General features: G+C 42.9%; 1 protein-coding gene across 1 annotated transcript in view; it reads right to left on the reverse strand.

Annotated features, from left to right (window-relative positions):
- FERMT2 (fermitin family member 2) overlaps positions 1-16,257 on the reverse strand; it is a gene marked incomplete in the record, with an annotated part of 189,979 nt that overhangs the window by 75,660 nt on the left and 98,062 nt on the right. Inside the window, 1 exon segment of the mRNA XM_030213706.1 lies at positions 7,893-8,017. Coding sequence (XP_030069566.1) covers positions 7,893-8,017 — 125 coding nt within the window.

Here is a 16,257-nt window from a genome sequence, read left to right on the forward strand (position 1 = left end):
CCCTCTGACCAGAACTACTTCTTTCCCTTGCCTAATGTCAGGAAGTATTTTTTCACAGAGAGAGTAGTGGATGCTTGGAATGCCCTCCCGCGGTAGTTGGTGGAAATGAAAACGGTAACGGAATTTAAACATGCGTGGAATAAGCATAAAGGAATCCTGTGCAGAAGGAATGGATCCTCAGGAGCTTAGTCGAGCTCGGGTGGCAGAGCCGGTGGTGGGAGGCAGGGCTGGTGGTTGGGAGGCAGGGATAGTGCTGGGCAGACTTACACAGTCTGTGCCAGAGCTGGTGGTGGGAGGCTGGGCTGTGGTTGGGAGGTGGGGATAGTGCTGGGCAGACTTATACGGTCTGTGCCAGAGCCGGTGGTTGGGAGGCGGGGATAGTGCTGGGCAGACTTATACGGTCTGTGCCCTGAAGAGCACAGGTACAAATCAAAGTAGGGTATACACAAAAAGTAGCACGTATGAATTATCTTGTTGGGCAGACTGGATGGACCATGCAGGTCTTTTTCTGCCATCATCTACTATGTTACAAGGAGGCATATTTTCAAAGCACTTTGGAAGGCTAAGTTCCATAGGTTTCTATGGAACTTTGGGAGGCTAAGTGCTTTGAAAATGAGCCCCTATGGTACCCAGAGGATAACTTTATAACAGGTTGCCTAGGTTGGAAGGCCAAGTAGACACATTGTTGGGCTATTTTATAAAAAAGATACCAGGAAAATGTACTGAGCCAAATCAACAAATTAAGAGAGTAGTAAACCACTTGGACCGGAAGCCATACATCCGAAGGTACTGAAATATGAAATTGCTGATCTGCCGTTAGTAAATCTGTAACCTGTTATGTCGTCAGTAGTACATGAAGATTGGAGGGTGGCTAATGTGACACTGATTTTTAAAAAGGGTTCCGGGAAATTACAGACTGGTAAGCCTGACGTCACTGCCTTGCAAAAAAAAGTGGAAACTATTATAAAAGAATAAAATTACAGAACACATAAGGTTTAATGGGACAGTCAGCATGGTTTCTGCCAAGGGAAGTCTTGCCTCACCAATTTGTTTCATTTCTTTGAAGCCATGGATAAACGTGAGCCAGTTGATGCAGTGTATCTAGATTTTCAGAAAGCTTTTGACAAAGTTCCTCAAGAGAGACTCCTGAGACAATTAAAGACTCATTGGAAAGGAGGCAATGTTCTGTTGTGGATTAGAAATGTGTTACTGGACAGAAACAGGGTAGGGTTAAATGGCTATTTCTCTCAATGGAGGAGGGTGAATAGTGGGGTGACACGGGGTTCTTTGCTTGGACTGGTGCTATTTAACATTTACAAATGATCTGGAAACTGGGACAGCGACTGAGGTGATTAAATATACAGATGACAACTATTCAAGGTTGTTAAAACACGAGGACTGTGAAAAATTGCTGGAAGACCTTATGAAATTGGAAAACCGGGCATCCAAATGGCAGATGAAATTTAAAGTGGACAAATGCCAAGTGATGCATTGGGAAGAATAATCTGAATCACGGTTACCTGACGCTATGGTCCACCTTTGGGGTCAGCACCGAAGAAAAAGATCTAGGTGTCACTGTAGACAAATCTACCCAGTTTGCAGCGGTGGCCAAAAAAGCAAACAGAATGCTAAGAATTATTAGGAAACGGATGGTAAATAAGACCGAGAATACTATAATGCCTTTGTATTGCTCCATGGTACAACCTCACCTTGAGTAGTGTTTAGTTCTGGTTGCAGTATCTCAAAAAAAAAAAAAAAAAAAAGACATAGCAGAATTAAAAAAGGTTCAAAAAGTGACAAATGATAAAAGGGATGGAACTCCTCTCATAAGAGAAAAGGCTAAAAAGGTTAGGGCTCCTGAGCTTGGAAAAGAGACGGCTGAGGGGAGATATGATTGAGGTCTACAAAATCCTGAGTGGTTTAGAACATATAGAAGTGAACTGATTTTTTTACTCATTGAAAAAGTACAAAGACTAGGGGACACTCAATGAAGTTACATGGAAATATTTTAAAAACAAAGAAGGAAATATTTCACTCAAATACTTAAGTTCTGGAACTCATTGCTGGAGGATGTGGTAACAATGGTTAGCGTACCTGGGTTTAAAAAAAAGGTTTGAACAAGTTCCAGGAGGAAAAGTCCATTGTTATTGAGATGGACATGGGGGAAGCGACTGCTTGCCCTGGGATTGGTAGCATGAAATGTTGCTACTATTTGGTTTTCTGCCAGGTACTTGTGACCTGGATTGGCCACTGTTGGAAACAGGATACTGGGCTAGACTGACCACTGGTCTGACCCAGTATGGCTATTCTTATGTTCTGTACTCCACGAATATACCCTAGCTCCTTCTCTTGAATACACCTACCCTTAGGTCTTGTAAAATTACACTATTTGTCACTTCATGTACTTTTACAAGTGAAGTAATTTTGTAAAAGTCCTTTTATGCATATACAATTTATTTCATTTATTAAAATATTTATATACCACCTGCAACTTCGAAAGCTATTGAAGCAGTGTACATTCAGGTACAGTAGGTATATTTCTGTTGCTCGAGAGCTTATATTCTGAGTTTTACCTGAAGCAATGCAGGGTTAAGTGATTTGCCCATCATCCTAAGGAGCTGCAGCAGCAGGTGGGATTTGAACTGGGTTCCCCTTGGTTTTCAGCCAGCTGCTCTATTAGGCTACCCAATGATATGGAAAGATGTGATGGTGGGGTAGGGGTGGGCAGACCACCTCAAATAGCTCTATGTAGCCACATAGGTCACATACTCCAAAAATAGTCCTGGGCTGAGTGTGGGATTCAGCAGCATTGCTGTGCTGGGAGTGAGAAGATAAGTCAAAATTCAGTCACTCAGCTATAAGGGAAACAAAACAGTCTGGTGGACACTGTACCCCTTTTCCCCTTCCAAACACCACCCATCTTCTGTCATACTATTCTTTGGGCCGATGTAGCACAATGAAACCTGCCACTGCTGCTCCCTTGGGATATTAAAGGAGGAATGATTGTGCTCCTCTCCATCCCCCTGTCAATTTGAGATGATCACAGGTCCTCACCCACAACATAGTTTCTGAAGAAAAGCCATTTTTAAAAGAATTGTCAGACTGAGGCATCACACATTGCAACAGCCTCTGCCTACTGCTCCCTGTCCTTCCAGTAAAATTATCAACAACCCTGGTGACTACATGACTGGATGATGGGTAAAATTCCAGCTGTCCCCACCCTTGGCCTAGCCAGCACAGAAATTTGTACTGAACAGACACTTTCCAACCTTTATCTCTATTTGGACTTAAATCCTCTGTCTGCATACTCTGTCTTTTGAGCTCCTTCTATGCCTTCATATTCTTTCAAGAATACTTTGCCCATCTTCCTCTTTCTCCACAGCTTATTTTCTCACATCCTACTCTCAATCCTTCCTACCACTTCTCTACACCATGGCTCTTTTCCTTTCACAAAACTGACCACCTTTTTCCAATCTTCACATCTCTCAGACTTTCTTCCTCTGCAGCTTCTATCCCCTCTCTGCCCAATCATACCTCCTCCTCCTCCTAGGCCCTGCCCATCAAACAATCTTTCTTCTAAACCCTTCACAGCACCTAGAAAGATGGCTATTTCTTTCACAGTACTTCTGTTCTGTTTCCCTTTCTCAGTTTATCTGCTACACTTCCCCTCCCCAGAATTGCCAGACGGCAAAATGTTTTGCAGCCCAACAAGCTATGTGAGGAGTGCAGGAGGGGGGAATACTGGGACTACAAGCAGGAGAGAGAGGCTTGTGCATGCTGTGGCCTTTGCCAGAATAGCAACAAAATCAAAAAGTGATGTGGTAAAAATGAAGATGGCAAGCGAAAATATGCAAAAAATGTCTTATTGCTTTCTCAGTTCTTAAGACCTATTGCAGGAAGACAACACAGCCGTGTTTCGGCAGGTGTGCCTTATCAGGAGCCTTAATCCCTTACAAACTAAAACAATAATTAATACCATTTCAATGTAAACATATGTAAATAGTTTTAAAAATGTATATAATACAACTGATAAGACATTAGTAATAATGAAAAAAAACAATAAATGAATTAAAATTAATAATAATAAAATGGTGTGTTATGGAGAGTAATATACGCATGTATGACGAAACATTTATAAAAGTCCCCTTATTCAATTGGCAGAACAAGATTAAGAAAGCAACAACTGAATGGGTACAAAGAGGAGTATTTTCAAAGCACATAAGCTATGGAACTTTGTAAGTCTTATCAACAGAAATCAAACAAAAAACATGGAAAAGAAAATAAGATGATACCTTTTTTATTAGACATAACTTAATACATTTCTTGATTAGCTTTCGAAGGTTGCCCTTCTTCGTCAGATCGGAAATAAGCAAATGTGCTAGCTGACAGTGTATATAAGTGAAAACATTCAAGCATTACTATGACAGTCTGACAGGGTGGGAGGATGGGGGTGGGTTGGAGGTATGCATGGGGACATCAAAGCATATCATTGATATTCTAACAGGATGGGTGTGGATAGGTGAGGGGTGGGGTGATCAACAGAGACATACAGCTTTATGGTTTATAATGCGCTAGGAACCCCAGATCCTTGTTAAGTCCTTTCTGTTGGGTGTTAAAATATTCAATCATTCTGACTTCAAAGGTCTTACGTTCTTGTATGGTTTTAAAGTTACCTTTCAGGATTGAAGTCAGAATGATTGAATATTTTAACACCCAACAGAAAGGACTTAACAAGGATCTGGGGTTCTTAGCCCATTATAAACCATAAAGCTGTATGTCTCTGATGATCACCCCACCCCTCACCTATCCACACCCATCCTGTTAGAATATCAATGATATGCTTTGATGTCCCCATGCATACCTCCTACCCTGTCAGACTGTCATAGTAATGCTTGAATGTTTTCACTTATATACACTGTCAGCTAGCACATTTGCTTATTTCCGATCTGACGAAGAAGGGCAACCTTCGAAAGCTAATCAAGAAATGTATTAAGTTATGTCCAATAAAAAAGGTATCATCTTATTTTCTTTTCCATGTTTTATTTTGTTTGATTTCTATTGATAACCTTAAGAGTGGACTAACACGGCTACCACACTCCTCTACTTAAAGTTCCATAGTAAACTATGGAACTTTGTAAGTCTAAGTGCTTTGAAAATGAGCCCCAAAGTGTACCAAACAGAATTTGATATATAGCTCCGAGCATGAAACATACACATAAAAGTACTGGACAAGTAATAATCATCACAATAGCATCCTGTACCGTGTTTAATGCTAATGGAGTGAATTAAATCTATATTTAAATTGGTAAATAGATAAAACCAAGGTGAAAGTGCACTGCATGAACTATCTAAAACAAACCAGAGAAAAGACATGAAGTCAATCCCATAACATGATTCACGAGAATTAAGCAAAACTCTACATGAAATGCATTTATGTGAATTTTACATGTAACAAAGCAACCACACTGTGAACTACACTACGTGAATACATATAAAGAACCAATGACCAAGTGCAGTAACCAAGAACCAAGTAGCAGACCGTGCATATGTAAAGTTAGTGATAAAGCTGCAACTGCCCGAATGTGAATTTATAGCAGAATGATATAAAGAATAAAGTGCTCATTTTACTGCAGGGGCGTAACCAGACATTGGCAGGAGAGGGGTCCAGAGACTGAGGTGAGGGGGCACATTTTAGCCTCCCTCCAGCGCCGCCGACTCCCCTGCCATTTTTGAACCCCTCCCCCCTGACGACCCTCTCGTACAACGTGCAGGACGTCAGACTCACAGAAACAGAACGAAGCCTTGCGCCGGAAGAAGAGGACCTCGGCTGGCAGGAGTTGGGGTCCCCTGCCAGCAAAGGTAGCTGACAACAGCGGCCGAGGGGGGGGGGGGGGGTCGGCAGCGGAAGGGGGGTTGAGAGGGTCATTAGCAGGGGGGTCCAGGGCCAAATCTACAGGGGCCCAGGCCCCACATAGCTATGCCACTTTTACAGTGCTCCAGAAGGTTGCTTAAAGTCAGCTGGTGCGGTGCAAAGGGAAAACTGAAAGTGCCTGAATGGACATGAGGTTGTATCAAGGTAATGGCCTAGTGGTTAGAGCACCGGTCTTGCAATCCAGAGGTGGCCGGTTCAAATCCCACTGCTGCTCCTTGTGATCTTGGGCAAGTCACTTAACCCTCCATTGCCTCAGGTACAACTTAGATTGTGAGCCCTCCTGGGACAGAGAAATATCCAGAGTACCTGAATGTAACTCACCTTGAGCTACTACTGAAAAAGGTGTCAGCAAAATCTAAATAAATAACTAAAATAAATAAAAAATAATGTATGTACAACATATATAAAATTATGACGGGCACGTTGTGCAGTACTCTCCAAGAGTGCTTAAAAAGTGTCCTTCCCAATTTAACTGAAAGCATGGTGCACATATAATAAATCAAACCAGCAAAAATAAATGACAAGAAGCAGTGAGAAAAAAAACAAACACAAACTAACTTACCCAGTGCTATACCAAGGAGCGCTTGGTCACAAGACAGCGTCTTGTATGCAAATAAAGAATGCCAGGTCAGCGCAGCATGCTTGAGCGCATTAGATATATTAGAAAGTCAGACTGGCTGAGAGCCTGCTGCTGCGCTGACCTTATCACCAGTCTTGCCCTCCTATTGGTCAAAACCAATAGGAGGGCGTGCAGAGAGAGCAGGAACCAGCAACCAATCAGTGTGGCAGTGCCACAGTGGCCACATGAAGCATGGCAACCCGCCCAAAAAGTCATGACCCGCGATCCCTGGGCTGCTGGAAAAAAAACACTCAATTCTGCGGGAAAACTGCAGGCTGGCAACTCTGCCCCTTCCCACTGGCAGCTCCAGCTCTATTCTCTCTCTGCAGTCCATTGGTCAGACATAGCCAGCCAGAAAGCCAATAGGCTTCTGTGGAAGAGAAGAGGTGAGGGTGGAAGCAGTTGCTGAAAGAGAGCAGCACTTCCTTCCTGCCCTCCCATGTGACCTTGTGTCATGGAGTTCTCAGCTTTTCTTGGAGTCTGCAGAGCAGAAACCTGTAATCAAATTGTAAATGTTTGAATTTTCTTTTCCCGAATGAAGGTGTAGTGAAAGGCAAACCCTGTGACCCAGTATTTTCTCTCTTTTAATGTTAGCACCGAGCACAATTATGAACTACTCACTGGCACACTTGCATTGCTCTCTCTCAACAAGATCTAGTGTCAGAAAACAAGTTTCATGATCTATGAACCTATATGCACCCGTCCCAATATTTCTATAAAAAAAGATTTGTTTCTTCAACAGAATGATGATTTAGTTAAGTGGCTTTTAATGCAAGTGTAATGTCTGGTACCAAGTGACAAAATTTCCACCCTCCTCTCCCAAGCAAAATGAAGCCCACATTTATGGTGTCCATGATTTAACAAACAATACTGATATCTAAAATACTACTACTACTTACAAACCCAACTTCATTATCTACTTGCGCAGCGATTACTCACTCTTTCCAAATCAGCTGACTGACACATATCAAAGCTGTGCATAGAACTTTCAGCACAGATTAAAAACACAGGGACCAATATTCAGAGTGCTCAGGGTTAACTGGTCATATTCAGCAGCACTTAACCAGTCAGTGCCCTTCTAAAGCCGGCTAATTGGGGGCAATTCCAGGCCAAGGTAACCACATAAATAGGACAGCATAAAAGTCAGTCCTATCTTTATGTAGTCCACCACAGCCAGTTAAGTGTTGAATATGTCGCACTTAACTGGCAATGGTTTCACCGACTCCATAAACCCAGAAATTTAATGCTGAAGCCTGAACTTGGTCCGGCATTTAATTTCTGGGTATAATGCCGATGTGGTCTGCAATTATTCAGATCTTATTCTTGGTTCTTCTGCCTTACCTCTCAAATTCATTTGGTGAACTGGAGTTCCACTGGCTTCTTCCTTGCTTTTATAGCAGGAGATAGATGTATCTTTAAACGTGCACCAATACTGTTTATAACCTTTAAGGGTTAACTTCTTAGGCCTAAAACAAACAAAAAACTATTGATATAGTACCATACAAATAATAGGTGCAGGATAATTACAGCTTCAAATCGGGTTTTAATTACTACACTTCAGAAAATAGCAATGGCAGCTCATTAGGATTGATGAGCACGCCATTTAAAAACTTACCTATCTGTGAGGCTGATAACTACTAAAGATTTTATGGACACTGTTATTCATGTATTAATAGCAAACATGTGTTATTCAGTATTGATAGCAAACATTCATCTGAAATGTTACAGGTAGTCTATAGACTACTGTTTCCCAAGTCTGGTCCTGAAGAACCCTTTGCCAGTCAGGTTTTCAGGATATCCACAATATGCAAGAAAGATTTACATATAAAATTTATTTATTTTATTTTGCTGCATTTATATCCCACATTTTCCCACCTATTTGCAGGCTCAATCTGGCTTACAATATAATACAACTACAATCACATTGATGGAATAGAGAATCAGAGTATATATAACAAATAAGGTGCATAGGAATATTATGGCAATCATATTAACGGAGAAGAATTTCACAATTATTGCTATTAAGGTTCATACAAAAATTATGTTGATTAAGAAGTGGGTAAGTGGATAACAATATAATATAATGATATCAGGACAAGGTATAATTGCCAGTAATTAGGATAAATGGATAACAACATAACAATGATATCAGGACAGGGTATGATTATCAGTATATTAGGGTGTAAATGAAATAGGCAAAATAAAAGAGTTCCAATATAAAATTGTGTCTGGTGTAGTTTAGGAGTCAGATCGTTATGAGGGATCCATTTTGTATGCTTTTTTGAACAAGTAAGTCTTCAGTAGTTTCCGGAAGGTCATCAAATCGCATGTTTTTTCTTATAGTGGTTGGAGGCAGTGTATGTAAATCAAGTTCATGCATATTCATTATGGATATCCCAAAAACCTGACTGGCAAGGGGTACTCCAGGACTGTTCTTGGGAATCAATGGTCTATACCATACCTGTGGTTTCTTAGCTAACAAACCAAATATTTGTAAGCCATCATAAAACACTACACACTACAGAAAAACTCTATGGACTTATACAGGTAAGTAGACATTTACAAGTTTCTTGTAAGATTTGACCGTGCATAGTTCAACAGAGCTGAAAACACAATGGATTCTGAAAGCCATTGTTTTAGGTGAGTATTGACAACAAGGGACTTTATTTAACAAAGCACACATATAAACTCAACCCCACAAAGCTGAAAGGAGTCAGTGAACAGGAGACCTCACTTTCAGAGTTTTGTAATACTTCTTCCACAACCATCAGCTTTTGAGGACAAGGTGTGGCCTGATCAAATGCAATGCTAACATTTCAGTCAGAATGGAGACTACTACTACTACTACTATTTAACATTTCTAGAGCGCTACAAAGTGTACGCAGCGCTGTACAAACACAGAAGAAAGACAGTCCCTGCTCAAAGAGCTTACAATCTAATAGACAAAAAGTAAAGCATTTAAATTTAAAATATTTAAGCAGTCAAGCACAAGAGAACAGTCACAGAAGGACAGAAGATGTTGAAGGGTGGTCAGTGTGATTAGGTGTAACTCTGGTTGGAGTAGTGGGAGAAGGTGATAGAAGAATAGAAATGGGTGAGGTAAAGTAATGAGTGGGTTGATAGGGAGGTTATATAAGACATTTCACTCTAGGGGTGGGTGGGTAGAGGGGTAGGGTGGGTAGGATTAAGTCTAAAGCAGGAGAAGGTATTCTCTGCAGCCTATCTGTGAGATGGAAAATGCTCTCTGAAGCTGCTGCTATAAGTTGTTAGTTTTCTCTCCCTGAAAGAGATCCAAGCCACACCCACGAAGTTCAAACTGTCAGTGGGGAGGGTGAGGGGAGGAAATGGCAGTGCTTGATGAAAAAGAGAGCTCAGTTTGATAGGAGATATACTATAGGATGTCATTCTGAGGCCAGGCTAAGTCTAAAGCAGGAGAAGGTATTCTCTGCAGCCTATCTGTGAGATGGAAAATGCTCTCTGAAGCTGCTGCTATAAGACCAGGGGTATTCCATCTCATGACAGGGTGTTAACTGGAATTCTCAGGCACTGACCCATATGAATCAAACAAGAGTTAATTACAAGTAGCTGTGGGAATATTAGCATCCAAAAGCACCCTTTTTCACACTAAGTATCCATTAGTGTACATGAATATCAAAGCCAAAGAACAATAGCAGGTATGTGAGCTCTCTAAATGCTTACAGTAGTCTGATTACTAAACAAAACTAGAATTTACCATATGAAAGACCATTCTGGTACAGAAGAAATTACCTGGGGGGAGTTTGTGATTGATAGTGATCTGCCATCTCAAAGATTTGGTGAGGTTAAACTATAAAGTCTCTCCTTACAAATGTGCTGTGTATGATACAAGAAAAAAGCAACAGCTTATCTGTGAGAAAAGCATGAAAACACATTAAAATGCAGTACCACAACAGCCAATTTGTAATAAAAGTTCTGGGCTTGGGCAGACAATGTATGCCAACTATCATAGGCTTAGGCTAATTTATCTGGGAGGCAAAATTTTAGCTATGGAACAAAGTGTTACTGAAACTAGAGACTGTGCTAGCTCATAGTAAGGTTGAGGGAGGAGGAAGCAGCAAATAGCAAGGTAAAATCTGGCAACCTCCTTGAGCTGCTCCAGACTATAAGTACAGTGCACTCCATTAAAGTGCACATCGGATAAGCACATGCTCTGTTTAACTGTATGCCGTACTTCGGTTCTGTTTTTGGCGCTATCAATTTCTATGGGGACAAACTTCGGTTTAGCGCACCACTGATAAGTGCAAGATTCACTTATATGCATGGTTTAAGACCGCTCCTCTGCAGAAAAGACTTCGCATAAGCGTGCGCATGGAATATGTAAGCCGACTGGCGTGTGACAAAGGGGCGGTAAATTTGAAATCTCGTTGGTTAACTGCCACAGGCAGAATAAACGAAAGAATGTTGTTAGAATGTACACTAGAGTTGTCGTCGTCGCGCAACTGTAAGACTAACACTTGCTGAACGAATAGAAGTTCTTAAAAAATTAGAAAACAAAGTCAAGCATCTATTGCTAAAGAATATGGTGTCAATCCCAGTCAAATTTCACGTATCTTGAAGCAGAAAGACCAGCTTCTGGAAGACTGGCAAAACAATACAAATTCACACCGGAAATGAAAACGGGAGGGGAAAGCTGAGGAGGTAGAAGATGCTCTTCTTCTGTGGTTCTCTCAAGTCAGGAGCAGACAGTTTCCTGTCAGTGGTCCACTGCTTATGGAGAAAGCTAATCAGCTAGCTGAAAGTCTTGGACTAACTGAATTGAAAGCCACTGTTGGATGGTTGGAAGGAGAGGAACATAAAATTCAAGAAACAGCATGGTGAAAAACAAGACACTGATGACTTTGGTGCTGAAAATTTGGTTCAGTTCTTCCTACCATCTTGAACGAGTTTGCACCTTGTGACATTTTCAATGCTGACGAAAACGGTCTCTACTGGTGAGCAATTCCTGATGGAACACTTGTATTCAAACAAGCCGAAACTAGAGGAAGTAAAATGTTGAAGGACCAACTGACGATCCTCCTTTGCTGCAATATGATGGGAGTGAGAAGTTGGAACCCCTCATCATTGGAAAGACCAAACAGCCCCATTGCTTCAAGAAAGTTAAGCAACTTCCTGTGTCATACGAGGCTAACGCAAATTCATGGATGATAGGAAATTTGGAAGCAGTGGCTAAAGAAGTTAGACACTAGAATGCGCGCACAAAAGCGTCAGATTTTGTTGCTTTGTGATAATTGTGCTGCACACAGTGATGTCAGGCTGTCTAACGTCAAGGTAGTCTTCCTGCCACCAAACACTACCTCTCTGATCCAACCTATGGATCAGGGCATAATAGACAATTTCAAACAACATTATCGGTCTCTTGTGCTACGTCGTCTGATGAGCGTTATGGATGACCAGATTGGCAAGGATAACCGTGCTGTTGAACTGGCTCATAATCTATCACTGTTAGATTCCCTACATATGCAGAGGGACGAAACAGATGCAGCTGTTGCAAACGCATCAGATGAACAGGCTATTGACATCCCAGCCGGTGTTACTGAAGAGGAGTGTCATTACTACGTAGCTGTTGATTAAGTTCTACAAACAAACAGCTGACTACAGCACTGATGTCCAGATATGTGCCTACACATGATGAAATGAGCAGCGAGGCACATGCTGACGAAATTCAACAGCCTCCTGTCACTTTTGCAAGAGCGTGGAGAGTCAACACCGTGCAGGCCTATCTGGAGGCTTTAATAAAAAAAGAATTTGTCCATTCAGGGGCTGGTTCTGGAATGCTAATGCATACTTTTATACCTGCTCCAAAACAGTTGTAAATTATTGTTTATGCAAATTTTCTAAGATACTCGTATGACAAATTCCACAAAGACCTTCATTCAGCACACATTTAAGTTTGTGCTGTCTTGTCACCATGCATATTACTGTAGGGTAATTTTATAAAAATAGGTCTTTTCTAGGAGGGAAAGCATGCAGAGATGGCTCATAGAACCATTTCTAATTTGCATGTGGGCATATGTGTGTTTATATCTGTGTTGGCTTTGTGCTTCTGGAAAGTCTGAATGGTACAATTCCTTAACTATGTTACAGTTACAGTATACATATGCAGCAAATGGAACAACCTCTCCCATAATATTGTATTTGGGCTTTTCTTTGTGGGGGCAGGGGCTTCATTTCTCTTTTGCTCTCCATCACATGCAGAAAGGTCAGTTCTACAGCACCAGAACCTCCCCCAGCTCACCTCCTCTGTTGCAATTAGTAGACTAGAAATAGGACAGAAAAAGTAAAAACGGTTGCTACCTTTACTACAGAAATATTTAAACGTAGCCTTTAGATGATGAACACACATCAAACAGTGACTGACTTACAGTGTAGCAGTAGATAATGTACTTTTCAAAACAGAGTATATCAGAAGAGCAAATATCCCTCAACAACTTTGTCTGGCTTCTGCCATGTGTGAGAAAGGCTTTGCATGACATATGCTTAAAGTTATGCCTGCATAAATAAAATTCCTTTGACAGATTCAACCAGCAGGGAAATAGAGAGGAGTTCAGCAATGTCTTGCTCACTCTTTGGCACCTCCATGTGTCCAGACAGCGAAGATACATACCTGTAGCAGGTATTCTCTGAGGACAGCAGGCTGATTGTTCTCACATGTGGGTTGACGTCCGCATTGGCCCAGGAATTGGCATTTTGCAAGCAAAATATTTAAAAAATTTTGCCACAGTCTTCTGGCGCCTGTGCAGCACACACTGCGCATGCGCGGACCGATTTCCCCGCCCATCGCGCGAAAGCGTTCCTCAGTTAAATCAAAAGCATAAAAAGAAACAAATCAACTCCAAAGGGGAGGTGGGCGGGTTTGTGAGAACAATCAGCCTGCTGTCCTCGGAGAATACCTGCTACAGGTATGTATCTTCGCTTTCTCCGAGGACAAGCAGGCTTGTTCTCACATGTGGGGTATCCCTAGCACACAGGCTCACTCAAAACAATGAACATTGGTCAATTGGACCTCGCAACAGCGAGGACATAACATAGATTGACCTGAAACCATAAACAACTAACAGAGTGCAGCCTGGAACAGAACAAAATTGGGTCTAGGGAGATGGAGTTGGATTCTAAACCCCGAACAGATTCTGCAGCACCAACTGCCCAAAACAACTGTCGCGTCGAGTATCCTTCTGAAGACAGTAGTGAGATGTGAATGTGTGGACTGATGATCACGTTGCAGCCTTGCAAATCTCCTCAATGGAGGCTGACTAAGTGAGCCACTGACGCCACCATGGCTCTAACATTGTGAGCCGTGACATGGCCCTCCAGATTCAGCCCAGCTTGGGCGTAAATGAAGGATATGCAATCTGCTAGTGGCCAATTGGAGATGGTGCATTTTCCGATGGCGACTCCCCTCCTGTTGGGATCGAAAGAAACAAACAACTGGGCGGACTGTCTAAAGGGCTTTGTCCGCTCCACATAAAAGGCCAATGCTCTCTTGCAGTCCAAGGTGTGCAAACTGCTTTCGCCAGGGCGGGTATGAGGACGGGGAAAGAATGTTGGCAAGACAATTGACTGGTTCAGATGGAACTCAAGACACCACCTTTGGCAGGAACTTAGGATGAGTGAGGAGGACTACTCTGTTGTGATGAAATCTGATATAAGGTGCATGTACTACTAAGCGAACAACTAAAGGCTGTCCAGAGATAGGCTTACCCTCTACACGGCGATGATAGGCACTAATCACACTAAGACGAACCCTTACTGAGTTGGTTTTGAGGCCAGACTCTCATAAGTGTAGAAGGTATTCAAGCAGGGTCCTTGTAAGACAAGAAAGAGGGTCTAGGGGCCTTGCTGTCACACCAGACGGCAAATCTCCTCCATTTGAAAGAATAACACTTCTTCGTGGAATCCTTTTCTGGAAGCAAGACTCGGGAGACACCCTCTGAAAGACCCAAAGATGCGAATTTTAAGCTCTCAACATCCAGGTCGTGAGAGCCAGAAACTGGAGGTTGGGATGTAGAAGCGACCCCTCGTTCTGAGTGATGAGGGTTGGAAAACAGTCCAAGCTCCACGGTTCTTCGCAGGACAACTCCAGAAGAAGAGGGAACCAAATCTGACGCGGCCAGAAGGCTGCATTCAGGATCATGGTTCCACAGTCTTGCTTGAGTTTCAGCAAAGTCTTCCCTACTAGAGGTATGGGAGGATGCGCATACAGAAGGCCTGTCCCCCAATGTAGGAGAAAGGCATCTGATGCTAGTCTGTCATGGGCCTGAAGTCTGGAACAGAACTGAGGGACCTTGTGATTGATCCGAGTGGCAAAAACATCCACCGAGGGGGGTGCCCCACGCTCGGAAGATCTTGCGGACTACGCCCATGTTCAGTGACCACTCGTGAGGTTGCATTATCCTGGTCAACCAGTCGGACAGACTGTTTACACCTGCCAGATAAGTGGCTTGGAGAAACATGCTAAGACGGCGAGCGAGCCCAACGCCACATCTGGACAGCTTCCTGACACAGAGGGCGAGATCCGGTGCCCCCCTGCTTGTTGGTGTAAAACATGGCAACCTGATTGTCTGTCTGAATTACGATTACTTGGTTGGACAGTCGATCTCTGAAAGCCTTTAGAGCATTCCAGATTGCTCTTAATTCCAGAAGATTGATCTGCAGACCTCTTTCCTGAAAGGACCAGGCTCCCTGAGTGTGGAGCCCATCTACATGAGCTCCCCAACCCAGGAAAGATGCATCCGTTGTCAGCGCTTCTCATGGCTGAGGAACTTGGAATGGTCGTCTCATGGTCAAATTGGATCAAATCGTCCACCAGTGAAGAGAATTCTGAAAGCTGGTGGACAGTTGGATTACATCCTCTAGATCCCCCGCAGCTTCAAACCACTGGGGAAGCTAGGGTCCATTGAGCTGATCTCGTATGTAGACGAGCCATGGGCGTGACATGAACTGTGGAGGCCATGTGCCCCAGAAGTCTCAACATCTGCCGAGCTGTGACCTGAGACACTCGAACCATGGACACCAGGGACAGAAGGTTGTCTGCCCTTGCCTTGGGGAGATAAGCTCGAGCTGTCTGAGTGTTCAGCAGAGCTCCAATGAATATCAATTTTTGGACTGGGGTGAGATGGGACTTGGGATAATTTATGACGTACCCCAGTAGCCCTAGCACCCGAATAGTCATTCGCATGGACTCCAGAGCACCTTCTTTCGAGGTACTCTTCACCAGCCAATCATCGAGATAAGGAAACACATGCACTCCCAGTCTGCATAGCGATGCTGAGACTATAGCTAGGCGTTTGGTAAACACTCTGGGCACAGACACCAGGCCAAAAGGCAGTTCACAGTACTGAAAGTGCTCTGTTCCCAGCTGAAATTGAAGATATTTCCTCTGAGCTGGAAGTATCGAGATGTGGGTGTAAGCATCCTTTAAATCCAGAGAGCATAGCCAATCGTTTTCCTGAATCATGGGAAGAAGGGTGCCCAGGGAAACCATCCTGAATTTTTCTCGGACAAGAAATTTGTTCAGGGCCCTTAGGTCTAGGATGGGACGCATCCACCCTGTTATCTTTTGCACAAGGCAGTACCTGGAATAGAATCCCAGCCCTTCTTCCCCTGGTGAATGGGTTCGACCGCTTGGGCCTGTAGAAGGGCAGAGAGTTCCTCTGCAAGTACCTGCTTG

The sequence above is a fragment of the Microcaecilia unicolor genome, chromosome 9 (assembly GCF_901765095.1).
Source record: "Microcaecilia unicolor chromosome 9, aMicUni1.1, whole genome shotgun sequence".
NCBI classification, from domain to species: Eukaryota; Metazoa; Chordata; class Amphibia; order Gymnophiona; family Siphonopidae; genus Microcaecilia; species Microcaecilia unicolor.